This window comes from Sphaeramia orbicularis, chromosome 1 (genome assembly GCF_902148855.1).
Source record: "Sphaeramia orbicularis chromosome 1, fSphaOr1.1, whole genome shotgun sequence".
NCBI classification, from domain to species: Eukaryota; Metazoa; Chordata; class Actinopteri; order Kurtiformes; family Apogonidae; genus Sphaeramia; species Sphaeramia orbicularis.
In genome coordinates this window covers 21971178-21995448 of record NC_043957.1, presented here as the reverse complement: position 1 = coordinate 21995448, position 24271 = coordinate 21971178, and the positions used below count along the sequence as shown (strand labels likewise).

The 24271-nt window shown below is 37.5% G+C and overlaps 1 protein-coding gene across 2 annotated transcripts in view; it reads left to right on the top strand.

Moving 5' to 3' along the window:
- The window catches only part of LOC115421076 (protein sidekick-1), a 504319-nt gene that overhangs the window by 346117 nt on the left and 133931 nt on the right, over nucleotides 1–24271 (top strand). For both annotated transcript variants that reach the window (XM_030136788.1, XM_030136797.1), the window contains 3 exons: nucleotides 3254–3390; nucleotides 6618–6765; nucleotides 24178–24271. The exon at nucleotides 24178–24271 is cut by the window's right edge and continues 47 nt beyond it. In XM_030136788.1, coding sequence (XP_029992648.1) covers nucleotides 3254–3390; nucleotides 6618–6765; nucleotides 24178–24271 — 379 coding nt within the window. The remainder of the gene's footprint in view (nucleotides 1–3253; nucleotides 3391–6617; nucleotides 6766–24177) is intronic.

Sequence of the window (24271 nt, the reverse complement as noted above, 5' to 3'; positions counted from 1 at the left end):
TTACAAACCATGTACCATGTATCCTTCCACAAAAAAAGGTGAATAATCTAAACAACCATGAACAACCTGAAAAATTTGTGCAATTTTAACAACACTATGCCTGTTACTAAATGTTTAGTGTATTTGTAGATCCACTGTGATCTGTGAGTTGTATTGCGCATTTGTAAATGATAAACGGAGGCAAATATTGTTGCAGTTGAACTTTTTTGCACTGTTTATTGGTTTTGGTGCTGTTATTTTACTGGTCGGCTTGAGATCATATTGAGCTGCATGTGGCCCCTGAACTAAAATCTGATGCTCTAATGTCACATCATCTGAACCTCTACTTCTCACTCTTTACATGTGACTCAGAAACATTAACACAAACAGGCTGTCCTGTTTTTGTTTTTTTTTTGCCCATCATCATCTGTTGTAATTACCCAGTCTGCTGCCTGTCAGAGGAGACTACTTGGACAGGGTTTTCACACATCCACGATTGTTTACAAATAATTGATGAGCCTATGAATATGGAATGCAGCTATTTTAGACACAAGTGTCTTTCATCAGTCGATCAGTGTAAACATATTAATGGAGTTCTTTTATGTGTTCTCTAATATTCTCACGGCTTTACCTCAGGTCGTATCTACACACCAGCCCTCACACACAACTTCCATTCCTTCTGCTCCTCCAACTCCACCTATTTGGAAAAAAAGAGATATGAAGGCAAAATACTTAAATCTGTGTAATCTATTTATTACTGTTCAGTTCAATATACTGTATCTGTGAAGCTCTCTTTGTTATTACTGTGCACAAAAATCCATTAAGGGTAGCTAAATGTCTGGAGAGGTTTGTTGTAATAGCTGTGGAGATATATTTGCAAGAGGGCATGTACAGAATAAAATATCTGTGTAAAAATATACAACCCATAGCTATATTTAAAAGAAGGCTCCGAGGAACTGATCCTGGACCTGGTTCAGGACTCAGGGCCAACATCATTCCTACCAATACATATCTATTTTACAAACAAACTAAATAACACCATTGACATGTCTAGGTACTTATTATTATTATTATTATTATTATTATTATTATTATTATTATTATTATTATTATTGTTATTGTTAATAATAATAATAATAATCATAATAATAATCATAATAATAATAATCATAATAATAATTATGGTGATGATAATAATAATTATACATTCTGTTGGTAATGCACTTTACATTTGACATCAAATCTCAAAGTGCACAATACAAAAACAACCACAGAAACACCAACAATGAACAATTAAAAAAAAAAATAGATAAGATCAGATAAAAACAGCAGTGAAAACATCAATTTTAAAAAATAAAAAATAAATAAACTTTTTGTCCCTAACTTTTTGTTAGTCTAGGTCAGGGGTGTCAAACATACGGTCCGCAGTCCGAAACCAGCCCACCAAAGGTTCCAATCTGCCTCGTGGGATGAATTTGCAAAGTGCAAAAATTACACTGAAGATATTAACAGTCAAGGGTGTCAAAATCATTTTAGTTCCAAATTCCAAAATTTCAAGAATATTATACCTGTTACTAAATGTTTAGTGCTTGTACATCCACTGTGATCTGTAATGCACAAGTTGAGGCATAAAATTGTTAAAATTGCGCTTAATTTTCTCAAGAAATTTCTGTTTTTCAGGTTTTTCACATTTGTTATGAAATGATAGGTTGTAAAAGTAAATATTTTTATTTTTAAATTTTACTTTTTTTGCACTAAAACAAAGAGAAAAATTTGCCTTGTCATTATTTTTAAGTTATATGTTATTATATAATAACATTTTACTGGTCAGATCCCCTACAGATCTGTATGTGGCCCCTGAGCTCAAATGAGTTTGACACCCCTGGCTTAGTTGATGACTTTTGTAGCTCAGACTGTATGTCTGAGCATGTTAGAAAAACTTCTCTGTACTTGCATAAACTGTCAGCTGCATGATGGTAACAGTGCCTTCACAGCTCCAGCACATCAGTAAACAGATTATTCAAAGTTCACTTACTTAGACCAAACAAGTGTAATGCTTCACTCCATTTCCCAGATCTTAGCACTGGCTTTTTGCATGTCAAAAAAATTACATTTTAAGATACCACTATTAGTTTATAAATGGTTTATGGCCAAAGTGCATTTCTAATGTGCTGCTGTGTTTTAAACCGTCTAGACCTCTAAAGAGATTCGTGACAGCTCTACTCCCAATCCCATGGGTCAAAGAAGATGGAGCAAAAGCACCAGAAACATCCCGCTGCAAATTCCAAACTGAGCTTAACCCTTTTCTGTTTACCTGTGCTCAGACTCATATATAGGCGTCTAACTGGTGTTATGATGTCAGAGCTGAACTTCTGACGCTGGCTGTGATTGGTCCATGGGTATCTGTATCTGAAGAGGTTCCACCATACTCATGATCCAGCTTTGTCGAACACAAGCTGTTTTGTGGAGCTGAAACTCTAAATGAACTGAAAATCGACTAGAAATTATTTTGATTTAAGCCATAATTGTTTAAATCAATCAAATTGTTTAAATTAATCATGTAAAAAGACAAAAAAAACCCTCATGTTTCCAGATTTTGAAGTGTGTGATTTTCCTGCGTTTCCTCTCAGCCACTTTGATAATAGAGTCGGTGTTTGGTGCCTGGTTGGACTAAAGCAGCATTGTGCAGGTGTCACTTTGAGCTCAGACACTATGGCTGATTTTTTACAAACTGTTTCTTTTAGAGGGCTGCTCATGTCATTGGCTGCTTTCAGTCAGACCTGGAAAGTCACAATGTAGAGGTGGGTTAAAAAAAAAAGAAAAAAAAAAAGCTGCCCATCATTTGCAAAGGAAGATGACAAAAAACACAATCATACAAAACCACAAGTGACTTGTTTAATTATGTTACACAGACTTTTAGCAAATAATTGTGCCCAAGAGTTTTTCCAGTTTTTAATGGGAACATTATAAACTAAAAAAGGTTAATGCTTCTGTAGCTTATTATTTATAGGTTATTATGATAGTGTTTTACTGGTCCGACCCATTTAAGATGACATTGGTCTATACGTCGCCCCTCAACTAAAATGATTTTTACATCCATGATTGTCAATATTTACAGTAATGTTCACATTTCACAAATGTATCAAATGGGATAAATTGGATAAATAAATATGGGACCCTCTATTGGGCCAGTTTTGCGCCCCCCCAGTTTTGAAACTCTTCTATTGTTGTGAGTTCTGTCTTGTTTAAGTTGTGTATTTGTTCTTGTGTCCAGTGAGCTGCCACATTCCCCTCGCTCCCTGACGGCTCACCTCAATGACTCGGACTCCCGCTCCGTGCTGCTGTCCTGGCTGCGGCCTTTCGACGGGAACTCCCCTCTTCTGTACTACCTGCTGGAGCTTTCTGAGAACAGTACGTATTTGTGTTTGTTTGTGTGTGTGTGTGTGTGTGTGTGTGTGTGTGTGTGTGTTCATGGGGATACTTTGCCGCCCCAGAGCAGTAAACAGCTGTTCACTTGCTTTCTATGAGACACTGACACCCGCTCATTTCCATGAGGCAGACATATGGAGAATGGTGTCGCTGCGTAAATGTACATCCAGGTTCCCTATAAATAAGCTCTTATTCTCCCGCCCTCTATTATCATCTCTCTTCCATTCGCTGTCTGTCTCCCTCTCTTGACCACAGATGTTTTAACAGCAGGCTGGCTCTCTGTCAAATGAGAAATAGAGAGGGAGCGGGTTAGAGGAGTAGAATGACAGGAGAAACAGACTGAGGGGAGATGGTTGCACACATCCTGCTGAGGGCGAACAGGATGGATGGGCTGGTGAGCCTTACATGCAGAGCCAAGCACTTGGCACATGATCCACAGAGCTGACCTGACGCTAACTGAGTTTGACATCAACTAGAACTAGTGCAAGTAATCTCCATTCTGAGAAGTTCTAAAGAGATGGCAGACAATGTGACCAGGGGTTTTCTGTTGCAACCGTTTTAACATATCTAAGCAATGATTGAAAGGTGTTATTGTGAGAGGGACAAGAGAGAACGCAGTGAGGGATAGAAATGAAAAGAGACAGAGGAAAAAAGGAGAAACAGAGTGCTTAAACGTCTGCTTGATTACAGAGGAGACCACAGAGTCCACACAGTGGGAATTGATTACCTGCTCTGTGTTCTTTTTGTGTGTGTTTGTATTCATTTGCATGTAAGACTGCATTTAAGAGAGAATGAGCCTATTAGATTTACTATAGCTCTGAAATTTTTCATTATTTTTTTCTTTTTGGCTTTTGTCTTCTAGGTTGGGTTTGGATTTCAGTTCCACAAGTAGTTCTGCATCTGTATTTTAATTTTGAGGAATTAGCTGTTTTTAGTGTTAGGTTGTTATTTAGATTTATTACCCCGGCCCCCGAAGGGGAGGCAACAGGTATTGTTTTTGGTTCGCATTTGTTTGTTTGATTGATTGTTTGATTGTTAACACTATAGCATCAATACTATTGGTTGAATTCAGACCACATTTGGTTTATAGATTGCCAGTGACCCAGAATAGATGTCATTACATTTTGGGAAATTTAGGTCAAAGTTAAAATTTTTTATGATTTTTTTTTTTACTTATATTTTATTGTTTCATTTTTTAAATTTTACAACACAAACATTTAGAACATAGTTTCAGTTGTCTTCTTGCATATTGTCCATTTTTTCCATTGATCTTCACATGTTGCTTGCTGTAGTCTTATGATAGAAGTCTCTCCATGTTGTGAATTTCTTCCACAATGTCTCTCCAATTATTTAGGGTGGTGGTGGGGTGGTCACATATTTATCCTTACTTGGTATATCTTTTTCTGTTAAATGATCCAAATATAGCACAGAACATGTCCTTGGTAGTTCGTATCCCAATATTTTTCCATATTCTTCGCTGATATTATTCCAATATTGGGATCATTTTGTACACTACCAGAAACATGCACATGACCCACATCCTGCTCACCACACAACCTCCAACAGGGCTGAGGTAATGATAGTGATTTATGAATTTTTTAACCTTTTTTTTCCCACCATTTACTTATAATGAGCAAAATTTCAAATGTCTGTAACAGCAAAACTATTGGTTGAATTCATACCAAATTGGGTTAATAGACTGCCAGTGACCCAGAATAGATCTCATTGTATTTGGGAACAGTAGGTTAAATTTAAAAATTTTTTATGAATTTTTAAAAATCTTCCCATTTACTTATAATGGGCGAAATATGTGTGAGGGGTGGGGTTTGTTGTGCCTGGCACCACTTGATTTCTTTGTTTGCAATTGTCTTTGATTATTGGTTGTACTGAATGAATCAAGTTTGGAACAATGTTAAGATCTCAGCCAAACATAGCTCCACTCTGGTAAAAATAGTGGGAAAAAAAGTTTTCAGACACACAAAAATTTTTACACAATCTGACATATTATCATCAAGTATTTCCAGAAAAATCTTTTTTTGTTTGTGTGTCTCAAAAGGTGTGGCTACATCAGATGGACACAAACAAATTTATTTGTTGGTTTGTTTGTTTTTTTTGGTAACAAGAAATAAAAAGAAACAAAATAAATTCTTGACGGTTTCAGTAGTTGCTGTTTGTCCTCCTCTCCCTCCATCCTCAGCCTTTTCTGTATCATTCCAACTGTATCTGTAAAAACAGATTTATTTGGGCTCAAAATGCCCCAAAATTCAATTTGAAAACATATTGCTCAACAAATGTACAAAAGCTCAAGCTGTTATGAGTAAGAAAAATAGTCAAAAAATGTTTGTGCTGAATGGGAGCACAGACAATATAATAGTTTAGATGATTTTTTCACTGTAGGAAATAAATGGATGTTTGATCAGACTGAATCATTCAAGTCAACGTGGCCTAAGGTCCAGGTTATGCTGATCTTTCAATTCAGGTTTTATTTTTGTATTTTTAGGAAATGGCTTTTTGAGTTCTTATACAGTGGTATTTTGACTTTTAGAAAATTCAAATGAAGCTAAATAAGATTGTTTGTTGTACAGGTTCAGAGTGTATGGTTTTGGTGCATGTAGCAGGATGTAACTGCACAAATAATATAGAATCTGTAATGCAGCTCACTAGTATCTTTCCGTTAAACTCCTGCATCCAACAACCTGTCACAGTTTTGTTTTTAAAGTCTGACACCTGTCATCCTCATGTTTAACAAGCAACACTGCATGTGTCAAGTAAACTGATGCTCTACGGTTACATTGGCAGTTTGCCCGTTTATTATGGGACTCATATTATGCTGCTAATTTAAACACAGTTCCACATATCTGTTTAGATAATGCTGCATCTGTCTGTGGAGTCTTTAGGAGAAAGACTCAGAGATAAGCCGGAAACAATCTGGCAACAGTCCACTGCAGCATATGCACTTCTTTATTCACTCCCCTCTTTTTCCCAAACTTACTTTCTTTTTCGGTCCTTTGTAACTTCATCACTTGACGATACTTCTTTGAAGCTTTCTGCCCTCGTTGCCGTCTACTCTCCCCCCTTCCCTCTTTTATCTGTCCCCCCCTTCTCTCTCTCTCTCTCTGTGATTTATGAGCCCTGAGTGTCCCCGTGTCTCGGTTTGTCCTGCCTCATCCAGATACCATCAGCTTCTAATCTTTGTGTCTTCTGTCTAGACTCTCCCTGGAAGGTCTACCTGTCGGAGGTTGAGCCAACAGTGACCAAGGTGTCGGTGGGCGGGCTCACACCTGCCAGGACCTATCAGTTCAGACTCTGCGCTGTCAATCAAGTGGGCAGGGGTCAGTACAGCGCTGAGACACAGAGGTAAGAGCGACAAAGGAAAACAGACGCATTTATTCATTCATATATCAGACACGCTGACTCAGGAACAGATATTTAATTTATCTGCTGGGGACACAGTAAGTATTAAATAAATTCAATAAATTATCAAGAGACGTTTGAAAATGACACCAAAGGAGAGAAATTCCTTAGTACTACTATGTAAATAGGGTGAATGAATGAGTCAGTGTTTATTTCAGACATAGAAAAAACACAATACAAACACCAACAAAGTAAATGTCCGAAACAAACCAAGACAAAAAAAAAGAAGAAATGTATCCTATTATACAAAAGAAATGCAATTTTAGCAAATAACAGAAATAACAATAAGGAATATTTTATTTTGAAAAGCCACATTTTTAATTTAATGTCTATCATATACCGTATTTTCACTATGTGGAACCGGCTTGACTCAATTCAACTCGACTCGGGTAGCAGATACTACTCCAGGAGACCATTTCCATTACAGGATACTACTGACTTAAGAGTATCTGGTCATCGTAGCGACACTGCACGCAACTTCTGTGACGTCTATTCAGAGCGTTGCTGATAAACTCACTCGTTTCGTGTTGACCCGTTAAGCTCAGGCTGAATCTTTTCATCAGCCACCAAGGACAGAAATGTCTAAACCTCCACGACCGACCACAGTGTAGTCATGGATTATCCTACTGGTATGTTTACTGTCAACTCTGAATCTGTTTTTTCAAAAATAGCAGGTCGTGGGTTGATGATGCAGTGACGCAGAGACAACTCTCTGACCAATCAGTGAGCTGCAGTGTTTACATGTCACATTTTAGCATCTCTTCACCCAGTACTAAAAAAAATAGTACTGGGTACCAGATTCCAGGTTCTTTTATGTAATGAAAACGCAAAAAGGCTGAGTTGAGTCGAGTCGGTACCACGTAGTGGAAACGCGGCAATAGATACAGTTGGCAGTTGTGAGCACTAGCGGAATGTATAGTATTCTACTCAAGTACAAATTTGACATAATTTCAGTAGCTTTTAAGCACAGCACATACATTAATACTGAACATGTGTTTCCAACCATGTGTTAAAGGAAGCAGAGTTTTACTGGCTCACATTTTTGATGTATATGAGTTATTAGGTCAAAGATCTAAGTACCACTGTTTAAAACAATCAAACTGTCAAAATTTGCCAAAAAAAGTCAGCAAGTTATAGTGATTTCAGTTGCGGGTAGATATATATGGTATTTGAGAGAAGATATAACTCAGGTGTAGGTATGTTGATATATAAGTCAAACAGATATGACACATGTGATGGAGGTGTGATGTTTTATTAAACTGTAAAACATTATCCTCCTCCATTTGTCATGTGTCATGCCAAACTCTGTCCAGATGTATTATTACTATTCTACACAGGTGAGGTCTACCAAGGGGAACTGAGAAGAAAAGGCATCCTCCCTTTCTTTATCATCATTTTATTTATGTAAATTAATATCATGTCTGTAACATATAAAGGCAAACTGATATGCCACATTCACACTGTAAACCAAGACACAGTGTTTTACTTAAAAACAAATGGCTGTGTGTTTATAGAAAGGTTTTCTGTCCATTATTGCAGCACACAAGTGTTTTTCACACCACACCACAAAAGGGAAAACTGCAGTGAATGTCCTCTTACCACATTTGCTCTTTTTAATGGTCGTGTTTAATCACAGTTCAGACCCATAGATTATTCCTTGTCCTCATCTTATTTTGTGCTTGCTGTTATTTATTACACACCAAAATGTAAAACATTACTTGAAGATGTTGCACTTCCACATCAATGAGCTTATTTGTCTTTTTTCTGCTGATGTTTGAGCGGAATGAAATCTTCAACATGGGTGTGTTTTATTTTTATCGCGTGAAAATGAATAACATCAAATCCCTCTAGAAACCTCAACCTAAGGCCCCCAAAACCTAGGAAAACCCCTTTGTAATTAGCATAACTGCTTTACATGCATATTATTCTCTTATCTAAACTGACTGAGTTATTTTTTCAGTGATACAGTGAGTGGGACAGTTATGTGTTTTTCCCTGGATGGTTGGGTTGCACACACACCCCTCCCACGCCTTCATATTTTCCACCCCATGCACTCACTACACGGTCCCGTTACCAGCTTTATTAAACATACACTTCACAATACTTCTTGTGAGCCCATATGACTATTTCACAGATGTTTTCCAAAAAGCATGAAACCAATTTTTAATGTAGAACATGCTGTGATTTCTGTGAAATAGAGTTTTTTTTTCCCCCTGTTTCATCCCTGTGTAATAGACTTGGCCACCCTTCCTTAACAAAAAGTGCGTATGAACAAACTGGAACCTTTCTGCAGTCAAAAGGCATAGGGTATGCACCCACACACTTTAATTTGTAGCTAACTGTGGGTGCGTATGTTGCCTAGAGCATACATATGGACATGGGATTGTGAATGAGGATGAAACGGGATGATTCTAACAAGGGAAGGATGAAGGAAGCAGCCATTTTTGTTTAGAGCCCATTTCCTGCAGAATGAGCAATTTATTTTCATTTCATTCAATGCGGTGGATGTCTACAGTCTGTGAATGTGTGTCTCTGCCAGGGTGCTTCTGCTGCACATGGTGAACCAAGCAGCAAAAATGAAATTAACTGTTCTGCATGTCTGTTTACGGGTCTCTACGAAGGCGAATGATTTAGTTTGAAAAGCAAAAAGATGGCTGTGCATATGTTTTATTTGTGTGTTCATTTGCTCCTGTATTTATCCGTGGAGAAAATATGCAAGGGGGTAATTATTTAGCCTTAGCCCTGATGGATCTGCAAAGGCTGAGCATGGGTTGGAGGAGGCGTGGTAGCCCTCTTAACACACACTCTCACACTGAATACAATGCAACAGATGTGGCCATGTGTTCCAAACACACACACTCAAACATGGTTTTGTTTGGCTGAGGAGGCTGACCAGAAGATGATGCCAGTTGTAGATCTGCCAAATGGACTCAGCAACAACACCAGCTGTGAACGTTGCCATTACACATTCTTACACACCTCACATTAGTCTGCTTTCAGAAGAAGTGGCAGACATTCTTAGAGGTACAAGTGCTTACGGAAAAAAAGATCAGGAAAAGTAGATGTCCTGATTCAACTACTTTACTCAACTAAAACTGAAAAAGTACAGGCTGGGAAATGCTCTTATCTGTGCATGGCAAATTCCACTTTAAGTTATATTAACCCATAAAAACCCAAACATCCACCAGCGATCACAACCATCTGCTGATCTAAACTGTTTAACACCTGTTGATCCACTAATCCTATCAATACACGTCAATAATTGGTGTTAAATGCCGTTTGTCGTCTTTTCATGGTCATCAGATATGACTCATTTGGACAGTCAGAGGCTCTGTAGTTACCGTGGAAACACCATCATCTTCTACAGCACTGATTCACCAGTAAAATCCATGGAGTTAGATCAGTGACAGTGGATGGACACGCTGGGTTTATGTTCAGTTAAATGAGAGATTTTGATCAAAGTGTCCATTTTCCTTCAGCTTTCTCTGTTTTTGATATAATAACCATCAACTTTTATCTGAGCTTTTATGAACATTTTCATGATTAGTGAATTAAATATTGAAAAATACCAGATTTTTACTGGAAAAATACAAAATACAGAGGATTATTTTATAATAAATGGTGACAAATCACTTAAGAAATGTTATATATGTATTATAAAAGTAGCACTGGGTCTTTATGGGTTAACAGCAACTCATGTTAGGATTATTAACAATCAGTGTTGTGGGTTTGTAGCATTATTGTTACGAGTACAGGTCGATTGTGAGTTGATGTCAGTGTTTTTAGTGATACTTTTGCTTCTGTCTGCACTAAAGTGAATGCTTTCACACTACATTAACTTGCAGACTTTGTTTAGCATGTTGTTTTGCCAGTGTTGAAAAAATGATGTAGAAATACCGTAGAACTTCAGCGTGCAGAGAATCTCATTTCCAGAGATGCTTTAGAGTTACACTAGTGTGATATCAGTGTTGATGCATCAGTCAGATGGAGTAAACTAGTCGGACACAGTCTAGGTAATTCAAAGAAAAACTGCAGCTTTATGCACACAAAAAGGGGGATGTGTTGACTTCATCTATCAATCAATCGATCAAGCAAATTGTGTTTATATAGTGCCAAATTATGACAAAAGTTATCTCATGACACTTTACATATCGAGCCGGTCAAAACCAGACTCTCAAGCCAATTTACAGAAACCCAACAGAATCCTTCAGGAGCCAACACTTGTGACTGGTGACAGTGGCGAGGAAAAACTTCCTTCATTCCTACATATTGTCAAAATATTTTAGTAATTTTGGTCAAAAATTTTTATTATTTTTAATTTATTTATTTGATTGTTTGTTTATTTATTTATTGGGGGGGGGGGGGGGGGCAAATACAAGTACATTTCAAACAAGGTACAATGAGATGCATATGTATAGGGTGGGGAAGCAAAATTTACAATATTTTGAGGCAGAGATTGAAAGACAGTGTATGACCAATTAGTTTATTGAATGTCATGAGAATTTATTTGCCACAAGAAAATTGACATAATAGAAAATGTTTTTATTCCATGTGTCCTCCTTCTTTCTCAATAACTGCCTTCACACACTTCCTGAAACTTGCACAAGTGTTCCTCAAATATTCGGGTGACAACTTCTCCCATTCTTCTTTAATAGTATCTTCCAGACTTTCTTGTAATAGTTTTGCTCATAGTCATTCTCTTCTTTCCATTATAAACAGTCTTTATGGACACTCCAACTATTTTTGAAATCTCCTTTGGTGTGACGAGTGCATTCAGCAAATCACACACTCTTCTATGTTTGCTTTCCTGATTACTCATATGGGCAAAAGTTTCTGAAAAGGTATGGATAATAGCGTTAGGTATGATTATGACATCAATATATGTTTGGTTTCAAAACAATTGACGTAGTGCCTGCTGAGAAAAAACAACTAAATGTTCATTGTAAATTTTGCTTCCCCACCCTGTATATCCAATAAGTTCCCGAAAGGGGTAATGGAAGATGAGTGAATAAATAAATACACACACATAACATATGCACCAAACCAAACAAGAAAAAACAAAGTAACAACAGGAGAAAAACAACACACACACACAGATGATTTCATATGCTCTTTGTTTTTTTTGTTTTTTTTTTACCTATTTATGATGGGTTATTTTTAATATAATAGTCAATGAACAGTTGCCATGTTGAATAAAATATGCCTACTTTGTTCTTTAGGGAGTATCATATTTTTTCGGTCCAAAATTTTTTGTGTGAGCTCCAACAGCACCAAGCCTCCAGAAGCCAGAGAAAACCACAGTAAAACTCAGTTTGGTTGAAACGTCCCTGTATTGTACAAGAGGATTGGGATTCAGATCATGGATCGATTTTTTTTTTTTTTTACCTCAAAAGATCATTAAATGATCTTTTGGCCAGATCCACCAGACCTAATTTCATCATTTTTCCTCCACCTATTGTCTGTGAATATTCCTCTCCATCCTCATCCTCTGCTCTTCCTCTGCATTCACCAGTCTATTGTTTGTGCACAACAGCCATTCTGTCACCGGGTGCACCGTCCAAAGTGGGCTCTGTGATGCACTAGAGGATAGAAAGGACCGGTGCTCCCTAAATGAAACACTGGCAGTCAGACAAGTCATCAGCGGCCACTGTATCACAACAGATGGATACATCTTTTTCTTCACCCTCATCCACACCCACATTGTTTTGTTTTGTTTTTATTATTCTGCTGTGTGTTTGCCTGGATAAGACATGAACGTGTATTGATGCCTCTGCATGGATCACACCGAACCCACGGGGAGTGCAGGGCAGTGGAAAATGTCCTGTAAAGGCTCAGAGGTCCAAATGAGAAGGATGACAAAATGCAGTAATGTGGACAGAGTGAGTGAATGTAACAAAGAGCGGAGAAGATGCTTGTAATATTCATGACAAAAAGCCCTTATTAAAGTTTCAACCTCCAGCTGCTGCTGCACTCTCCCCTTTTTGTTCTTGTCCTGAGGAGGATCTTTATCATAACAACATTAATTCATAAGTCATTCCTTTTTCTCTTTACTCCACTTTGTTCTTTCTTCCCTTTTTGATATGATACTATGAGGATACGTGGTCCAGAATAACGATGGTAGCATTTCAGGGCAATTCATTAAGATATATCATGTTGTCTGTGTAGCTGAAAAACAAAAAAAAATACCCTTAAAAAGACAAAAAGCAGGGCGCATTTTAAAATAATAGTATTTATTCACTGCGTTTTGGTGTCAGTTTCATAGAACTTAGATGAAAGCAGGTAGAAAACAAGTGCACAGTCTTTGTTTTTTTTTTTCCATCATTAACACACACCATGTGTCATCGTTCCAACAAGTAGTGACTGTGTTGAGTCCGACTCCCAGGGGAATGTGTTTAGTGTACAGCATGTTTCAATCATAATCTCTTTATTGAGCAAAGAGAGCAACCAGGGGATTTGGTTCCAGTTTGACATTTTACATCTGAGGTCGTCTGGGACAAGATAGTACATATGAATGGGGGGGGGGGAAGGTTTACTAGTTTAGCATTTTTTACAGATGGTGGTAACCTCTGGATGCCTGCAAGGTATTATCTTTAGAGATTTGTGCCTCACATTCTACTTTGAGCTGATTCAACTGTGCACACAGACATTGAGATGACAAGTTTAACCCATGAAGACCCAGTGCGACTTGTGTGTCAGTTCCCAAATGAAATTTTCTTTATATTTAATGTTTCTTAAATGATTTATCACCAATTAGTATAATATTATCCTCTGTATTTTCTGTTTTTTCCGTGAAAATCAGGTATTTTTCTATATTTAATTTACTGATTATGTACAGTCGCGGAAAAAATTATTAGACTATCAAAAGTCATCAAAAACAATTGTTATGCAATGAAGTACTAACTCCTGTGTATCGTGTGACTAAAACAAACGGAAAAGAAAACATGGAATGCCTAAAAGCACTGTTTTTGTCAGTACAGTGCCATAGCTATTGATGTAAGAACTTCAGTGATTTTTGGTTATTATCAAGAAAACCATGGAAAATGGATAGATATCAGCTCTGAAATTAAACTCTTATGAGCTATTTTTGTTGTTATCATTATATTTGTCCAAACAAATGTACCTTTAGTTGTACCAGGCATTAAAATGAACAAGAAACTGAAGAAAACAAGAGGTGGTCTAATAATTTTTTTCTACAACTGTATGTTCATAAAAGCTCAGATTAAATTCAGGGTTATTATATCAAAATTAAATAAAACAGTGAAAAACTAACTTTATCAGCTAAACATATCAGTAACTGAGCATAAATAGGAGTGTTCCTATCCACTGTCATTGATCCAACTCCGTGGGCTTTACTGGTGAATCAAGTTTGTAAAAGATGACAATGTTTCCACGGTAACAATGAAACCTCTGAATGTCCAAATGGGTTATGAAAAGATGATAAACTGCATTTTACACCAATTATTTATGTGTATTGATAGAAGTAGTCGAACAGTTATTTAACATTTTATACCAGTAGATGCTTTTGGTCACCGGTGGGTGTTTGGGTCTTTATGGGTTAAGTGTAGATACTGAGTTTCTTCTGATAGAGACAGACCTAAGTCATCCCATGTTGCTTTAAGCTCATCCCTGGAGGGGGTGCCTTAGGTCTGACACTATTCCACAGAGGACTCCGACTAAGACGAGCCTTTTATGGGATGAATTTAAAGAGAGGACCGTGTCACGCCTGCATGTTTTAATGCAGATTAAATGACAGAGTCGAGTGTTTTCTCTCAGCAGGCTCACATCCTTAGACGTCTGTGGTAGGATGTTCCACATGTGACCAGTTAGTGTTGGTGAGTGAATGTTTGTATTCTGCTTTTATGCAGGTGACGCTAAACAAACTGATGGAAACAGAAACTAAACTCACTGGTAGCTGTGGGGAGAGATGGTCACTGAATAAGACCAGATAATAAGATAAAGATCGTCCTTTATTAGTTCCACACAGGGGAAATGTGTTACAGCAGCAAAGAGCAGTAAAACATATAGAACACATAGAATATACAATAAACAATGCATCAGTAGGAAAGTAAATCGTAAAAACAAGAACAAAAGTATGGGTAAGATCCACAAAGAATAGATTGCACCTGCTAATTGCATGGGGAATTGCACGGCACTTATACCAGCAGTTCACCACAGTTTTTGCATTTATTTAAACAGGTACTGACACTAAGTAAGTAAAGTTTATTTATATAGCACTTTTCACAGAAAGAATTCACAAAGTGCTTTAAAGTAAAATCAGAGGTTGGATACATAGACAAAGACACACAGCTACATACACACGCATAAAAACAAATTGTCATAGAACCCACACCTGATTAAAAGCCTGTCTGAACAACAAGCTCTTCAGCTGCTTTTTAAAAGACTCAACAGAATTTGAAGTACACACTAGTGCTGCAACAACAAATCCATTAAATCGATCCAAATTGATTCTTAAAAGAGTTGGCAACGAATTCAGCAATGGGTTTTGAGCATGTTAGTATTGAGGCATGCCCACACGCTGTGACGGTGTAACAGAGGAAAATACAGCGCATCATGGCTGAGGTTTCGGATACCGAGGAGCCCCGTTTGGCTGAAACATAGTGCGCCGTTTATGTAACAAAACTTGAATATGGAGAAAAAATGGCCAAAATCCCACGGCGCAGTATGTTTCGGACAAACGGGTCTGCTGTGGCCACTGCGACCATAATGCAAACATTAGCTTAAGATAGCCTATGTATTGTGATTACTTTAGCCCACTAGGTAATTAGACGCTATGGTCATAATTAATACATTTTCATCCATCTCCGTTTATCAGTTACCACCGGACTAATGTTACCTACTGTTGACTGGAACTAACACATACAGTACAACGCTAGTTTGATAGCCTAGAACCGGAGCTGGTTGAAGACTATATCTTGCTAGTCTCTAGTCATAACAAGTCTAGGTATTGGGCTAGTGCTCACTAACTAAACCCGAAGCCATTGCGGTGATGTAATCATTAGTGACTTGTCTGCAGCCTAAATTGCTTTGGGTTAAAACCACTCTTTGAGAATTGAGTCTTATGTGTTTATCTGATGAATTGATTAGTTATTAAAATAATTTACAGATTAATCAATTATTCAAATCATCTTTAGCTGCAGCCCTAGTGTGCACTCACCAATGATATGTTGGTGCAAGCACGCCCATAAAGTTTTGCCCATAAGGTACACTCTGTCCTTGTTCTGCATGAGTTTCTAGTGTTCCAGGTGTTTCTCCACATTTCAGTCCAAGGTGGGTCCATAATGAAAATGGTAGAAATCATCAGACTGCTGCTCGTTTGCAAATAACGGGGCAGATTTTACACAGAATATATGAATATCCCCTTATTTACAGCAACAATGACACAGGCACTTGGAAGCACAATTTGTGATGAATTCCACCCTTTGCAGCTGCTTTTTGAATTAATTTTGATCCATTTGCACCTGTTATGCACAAAAAGCCGTGCAGTTGTTTTGTGAATTATTTTAACATTGTAAAATTAGTATATATGGAAAAGTTGAAGATCAGATCATCCTCTTCACCATAGACTACCAAAAAAGAGAAGCAGCTACAGCAGATAAACTACAGTATAGCACTGAACATTACAGAATATCCTCCATCACATTGTACCACGGAGTCTATGGAAGGTAGACCAAACTCTTGAACTGAACTGAACTGAACTGCTTTGACTTGTCTTACAATCTTTTCTTATGACTATGACCATTCTGTAATTAATACAACAATCACTTGTTTTATTCTGATTCATTTAATTTGAGCCAAAACCCAAATGAATTGCCCTTAGGAGGTGATTAAGTTAATGTCAGTCTCAAATACTGACTCTTGGCCCCAGTGTGCTACAGTACATTGCGTATATATTTCCCACCCTTGTGCAAAAAACTGTATTGAGATAAAACAAAAAGAGCAGATGTGGACATTCACTGAGTGTATAGGAATGAATGTGATCAAAGCTGAAAAATATTAACATTAAATACCCGAAATCCCTTGAAGAGTGAAATTATACCATCTGGAGTGTCACAGGCTCACACTTACTCATTCATGACCTACTATGTTCACACCATTATCGTTTTTAGATCGGAGGCATTACCAGAGGAGATGCAGATTATGCAGACATGGCTTTCTCTGAGCATCAGCTGAACTTTAAAGCATCTGTCTTTAATATATTTTCTAACTGTCAATTTTATTCCAGCAGAGAGATACATATTCCTACTTGTAAATATGTGAGTGTAAGCTCATGTAAGATGATGTTTTATAAGCTTTATAAGATGATTTACAGATTTGTCCTGTACACTTTGGTCATGTTTCCGTGTTGAGTGGCTGCAGAAAACACTGGGTCATCTCTAAAGTAGAACTGAGCTCTGAAAGGCAAAATAGAATACCACCCAAAACAATGTGTGACTGACTATCAGAACTGAACAAAATTAAATAAAACAGACTTGAACATGTAAAAGAGTGTCTTCTGGCTTTGGTAATGACTCCATATATATTAAAATTGGAATAGAATATAGAAGGACAAGGTGATTTTCAGAACATTTTTTACCTTACCAAACATGGCATACGTAATTACATTCTGAAGGAAATTGGACTTACATTTAAGAAAGAGCTCATTTCAGACCCCTACCTTGAGCCCCCAGTCATGTGTTAATGCAACAGGGACACATTTAATGAAAAGGACTTGATTTTAAAAAGGCATTTTGTAATAATGATGTTACATTTTCCACTATTCATTACAGCTATTTTAATTAACCTCCACAATATCAAGGCTGCCTTTATTTCCATTTCTACTGGGAGTAAAAGTGCAAAAGGGCATTTACACACTGAAGTGCAAAATCACATGTCAAAATGCAACATGAAGTATGAACAGTATGAACAGCTGGATGATGAAATTTACACTTTACAGTACATCACTGGTATAGATCAGAGGTCTCAAACATGCGGCCCAGGAACCAAATTCAGCCCACCAAACGGTCCAGTCTGGCCCATGGGATAAATTTGTGAAATGCAAAAATTACTTTGAAGATATTAATCATTTTAGTTCAGGTTCCACATACAGACCAATGTAATCTCAAGTGGGTCAAATCAGTAAAATACCATCATAATAACCTATAAATACACACAACTCCAAATTTTCAGGTCATTTCACTGTAGTTACAATAAAACAAACTATCATTTCTCAAAAAACATGAATATCCTGGACAAATATGAACATTTTGAAATGTCTGAAGTGCAAGTTTACCAATATTGTGCCTGTTATTAAATGTTTTGTATATTTGTAGAGCCACTGTGATCTGTAAGTTGTAATTTACATGTGTAAATGATAAACTGAGACATAATATTGTTAAATTACACTTTGCTTCTTAAGAAATTTCTGTTTGTTCATGTTATTTACATTGTTTTAAAGGATAATTGGTAGATGTAAACATTTTCATCACATAATTTTACTTATTTCATTCTAAACGGTAGAGGAAAGTTTGGAGTTGACATTATTATATATTATTATGTTATTATTTCACAGGTCTTCGGATCAAATTTGGCTTAATGTGGCCCCTGAACTAAAATGAGTTTTGCCGCGTTTCCACTTCGTGGAACCAGCTCGACTTGGCTCGGCTCGACTCAGTATTCCTGGAGACCGTTTCCATTACAAGATTCTACTGACTTTACACTACCTGGTTGTCATAGTGATGCGGCGCGTTACTTCCGTGTCGTCTGTTCAGAGAGTCGCTGATAAACTCGCTCATTGCATGTTGTCTCGTCTGAATTTTTACATTGGCCACCAAAGACTGAATCTCCTCGACTGACCATGATGTAGTTTTGGGCTGTTATCATGTGAATTAATGTACTGCTATATTTACTGTCCACTTCCGCATCTGTTTTTTGTAAAACGGCGGGCCACAGAGAAAATTGTCTGACCAATCAGTGGTCTGCAGTGTTTACACGTCACGTTTTAGTGTCTGGTCCCCAGTCCTGGAACCTCGGCAGAGGCGATACCAAAAAAATAGTACCGGGTACCAGATTCCAGGTCCTTTTTCGTAATGGAAACGTAAAAAAGGCCGGGTCGAGTCGAGTCGAGCTGATACCATGTAGTGGAAATGGGGCATTTGACACCCCTGGTATAGACAGTTGAAATAGCAGGAGTTAACATTCAAAGAAAATATGTTTTACTAATTGACTAGTTTAAAACAAAACAATGTATTACTTATTTTATTATGTAAATGTAGATAAAGTAGTTAGTTTTCATGACAAGTTTCCACAAGGAACAAACTTTAAAAACACTGAGACATTTTTTCCTGTAAAATTGTTTGTTTATTTCCATCAACACAGAGGTAATCAGCTGTAACTGGCACTTTCATCCACTGTTTACTCATTGCTTGTGAAAGCTCTAATCAGACTTAAATTAGTCAAACCAATAAACTAATGGACTTCCAGCTATGACGCAGGGTGTCAATGTTCTCCCAACACACACTAACGTTCACATGCAGAGACACAGATTGAATATGAATTGCTGGAACTGCCAGTTTTATTGTGAATTCACTCTTATTATTTGCTGTCCAACAGCCTTGAAAGAACTATTATATTATGGTCTGTAGTATTGTAAAAATCATTTGTTTGATTAAATGCTTCCTCTTCTTGTTTTGCATGTATAGATGGTGATGACTGTTTTTTATTTTTACCTAGAAATTCTAAAACAGCGTTTCAGTGCATTAAAAATGACACTGACTGAGTCGTGTAATGTGAGCACATTAGTATTACATTACTGAAAATACTGATAGAGTCATTTGCATTTTTACAGGACGAGTGCAGATTTTATAGGACCTATAGCATGCAGACACTGGAACATGTGTTACTCAGTTGGCTTTAATTCATAGGGAGAATATGCACAGAGGGTCTCATATTCCCCAGCAGTCTCTTTAACATGTCACACTGAAAGGGCGACAACTACAGCTTGAAATTGAAGCTATAAGTATCTTAGTGTCACGCAGTGACTGCTCTTAAAAAAATACAGTCTATCATTTTTTGCAGGAGTCGTTCATGTCTCACTTGCTTTATTTGGATCCTCTAATGAGTGTACTGGTGGTCCTTTTGTAAATTGTTGCTCCGTTAATAAGGTCTAATAAAAGGCTTTGATGCCGGCTGTGTGGGCTTAGATTGACAGCTCATATGCCTGCTGAGTTTGACTTCATTTGTTAAACAGATTTTTTTCCTGTGAGATCGCTCTTCTGTAGTTATAATTGTAAAGTTACAGTAACAAAACTCACAGGATTAAGCCAAGAATAAGCTAAACTAATTACAAAACCATGCCTGTTACTGTAACATCCTACTGCTACGTTAGCTAAAGCCATAACAATACAATGCTATATAGTTGATGTTACAATAACAATATTCTTATTTCATCTTAAACCAGTGGTTCCCAACCTTTTTTGGCTTGTGACCCTATTTTAACATCACAAATTTCTGGCGACCCCAGACAATCAAGACGGAGCCTTTTTTTTTTCTAAAATACATTTTTTTGATCATGTAATAGTTTGCCAGACTATGTTTCAAATAAATGTTAATTTTAGATGATATTTAGGCTATATAATGTATATTATTATGGACGGAGGCAGAAAAGCCAGGTGTAGATTACTGCACAAAGTGAGAATTTTATTTTCCTTGGTCAGGATATGTACAGTCAGTCCAGCTTAGATTTACAAGGCTGACAATTAATACTGAACAAACAAGAACTCAAACTATGAATTATGAAAGAGCTGCAGCATCTGAAACCGACCACAATGAACATTTGAAAGATAAACAGTACCTTCAGTTTCAGCTTCAGAGTTTGTCATGTCTTTTATGTTTGTGATTGGCTCTGTCAACTCACCATATATTTGTTATTAGTAAGTTTTTTATTTTTATTAGTTACTAGAAATTCCAGGTGACCCCATTTGAATTCCAAGTGACCCCACATGGGGTCCCAACCCCAAGGTTGAAAAACACTGTGTTAAACCCTTTGCACTTCCCAAACACCAACCTCTTGTCCAAATATGATCATTTGTGTTATATACAGTCGATTGACATTTTAATTTTTGTTGCCCTCTGTGCATTTGTGTCTGAAGCTTTTTCTTCACCTTCCACATCTAAATTTTACAAGCCTGCTCAAGTCGGAGCACACCTAACATTCTCATAACATCATTAGGTGTAATAGTCGCTGTGTGCACGGATTTCATCAGAAAGCTAGTGGGCATTAACTGTGGAGAACAGCACAGATAAAAAAGTACATTAATTCCCGCTCTTGGAGGCTTAAAAACACACGGCTGCTCTATCACCATCTCACCACTTCCAGACACACACCAGAAACATCAACATATCCGGCAGAACACGTCCTCTTTTCTTTTGTAACGAGGGACAGTAGAAGTGTGTCACACTGTGTTCAAGCACCATTGCAGGCTGTGTTTTGTTTGGTTTCAGTACATATGCATGTGGGTGCATGGGCGGTTGTGAAGTAGATTTTTTTTGAGTGGGTTGGGGGTTATATATTTAAGATGCCCTATGTGGATTTGATGTCCTTACGTTGAACCCAGTGGATGAAATATTCACTCGTAAATGGTTGGGGGGAATTAAAGCTATTGACGGCGACTTTCTGCTGTTGGGGAGAAGTGTGTCATTGTGCTTGTGTGTGTTTGTGTGTGTGTGTTTTATAGTCAACTAGTGAATGGCCACAGTGCTATATGGGTGTGTGGGTGTTTGTGTAGTATAAGTTTGTGCATTAATGTGCATCATCAATTTCAGTCAGAAGCAGTGGCATAGTTGAGGATTATATATACCCCATTTCCAGACGGCTACACTAATGCCCATCTCATTCACACAAGGCCCATTAGCTTATGTATATGTGGATGAATGTGTGTGTTTGTGTGCACGCCTGCAGCACCTGGTGCTGTCTGACAGTGTCTAACCTAATGGAAGTAAAGCACAGCTGTAAAACCACTGGCCTGTGCTGTATATCTGCCTGTTCAACTCTCTACCTAACAGCTTTCACACATATTCCGACACACATTTATAGGCACATTCAGAGTTAGGCACACAAATACACAGAGCCATGGTAACTAGCTAGTGGCTCAGAAGCTTACAGAGAATCATTGGTGGAGATATGGAGCACACAGGGACAAGAGGGGGGGTTGGAAGGGAGAAGGTAATGTAAATCTGCAGACATAATCCACGGAAGGGAAAAGACCATCGGATGTAGCAGTCTGTCTTAAGCTGGGAGAAATTCGTTTGCTGTATTTATATGTGTGTGTGCGCCCATATGGCTCTGATTACGGTAGCTGAGCTGCTTACAGTAAAGCCAGAGGCCGACCAGCTCAGCCTGCCTACTGTACTGTCCACGAGAAGGTCTGGGGCGGCTTTAATCACGGGTTAAGTTGGGAGTTTCGGGGGTAGGGAGGAGCGTTACAGACAAGAAGAGCAGGGAAGCAGATGAGTAGAAGATAGATGGATGAAATAATTGAGGTCAAAGCGGATGGTGGATAAAAGGTGAAAGTTTGCAGATGGGGGAGTGAAAAAAAAGGTGGAGATCAAAGTGTCAAAGGAATGATTGAAAAAGGGTTTGGACAGACAGATAGAGGGTAAGAGGTCCGAGAGGGATCATACTGCCTCAGTGGAAACTCAAAGATGGACACTTTGCTCATTTCCTACTAAGAGTCATTTAACTATCTATTGCAAACACACTATATATCTGGACTATTGGGGGGATTGGTTGAAATAAAAACTGCGCAGATTTCTACAACATACAGCATAAATAGGGAGATCTCAAGAAAAATTAGGCAAATCAAGTAGCATATAAACACAAATGCATGACATAGAGGCAGCAAAAAAACAAACAAAGAAAAACTTGTTTTGTGCTCCTGGTGAATGAAACCAAATAGTAATTCAACTTATACAGAGTTCATAACTACTTTTATATTCATTGTTTTAAACACTCGATGTCACGTTGATTGTTCCCAGGAGCAATCCTCTGTTGTTCTGGAAGCGATGCGTTAAATGTTCCCATCAAGGGCAGCGGCAGTTTGTTAAATAAATGAACACTATACTACAAGGTGAAACACAAATGTATGTAATGAAATGATGCCAAGAAGAACAAGGAATGAGTGAGATGAGCACAGAATTCAACGAGAATGCATTAACGCTGCTTAAGATGTGACATGATTCTCCATAAACAAGTTGTAGCTTTGTCCCAAGCGTCTACAGTGACAAACGTGATAATTTGTTTGTTGACACCCCGATCCCCAAAACAGGAAGAAGGAGGAGCAAGAGGAGAAGAAAAATGTTTCTGTTTAAGGATCTGATCAGGCGAAAGTGAATATCAACATGAAAAAGTAAATTCGCACACATCATTTATCCAGTGGGCTCATTTTTAGCTTAGGATCTCTATTTTATGGAACTGTTATACTTTTTAAAATACCACTTGAAGAAAAAAAGTTACAACCAATCTTACTGATTTTACTTTATTTATTTATTTATTTTTAATTTATTTATTTTTTTTATTTTACCATAGCCATGCCTCAGACATAAAAATATAGCTCAAATTTCATGCTAAAATTATGTCTAAAAAATTTGAAAATTTATTCAATCTGTTGATTATATAAATGAATGTTAAGTTTCAAGTATAAGATTTTCATTATTTTGTGAATATTATTGATATTCATGAGTTTGAATATTTGTGAGTTGCTTAAAAGGCCCTGTCCATGTGTTAGTATTAAATAAATTAAATAAAACATTGTGATTATATCTGGTTTGATGTTTTAAAAAATAAGTCAACATTTTGGGTGATGCATACAATGGTAAAGAGTCGTCCACGTGTTACTGTGGCAACCTGACCACATGTTACCACATTCTCATGTCAGTAAAACAGAGACTTTTCAATATTTTACTCCAAAATGTATTTTCAGCATAGTTGAACTTAATATCTAAAAGGTTTTATCCTATTTGATATCAATTTCTGTCGAGAACCGCATGAATGTTTGTGTAAAGCTTAAAAAATTGATGTCAAGTCCATGCGTTTCCAAGCAGCAATTTGACATTTTTCACCTAAAAATTTTATCTCCCCAAATTTTGTTAAACATAATGTTAAAGTGCTCATAAATACCTACTCAAATACGTACAATACATGCATACAAGTTACTCTGCTTACATGACAGAGACTGTTGAACACCAGATGTGTCCACGTGTTACCGCTTGATCAAACCCTAAAGCAATCCATACGAATGATGTAGGACATGAGGAATACGGCATGAAATTCAACTCTTGTTTCGTTTTCTAATGTGTCAGGTTGATGCTGAGGGAGGAGGCACCCAGCGCTCCTCCAAAGAACATTGTGGCCAGCGGGCGGACAAACCAGTCCATCATGGTCCAATGGCAGCCT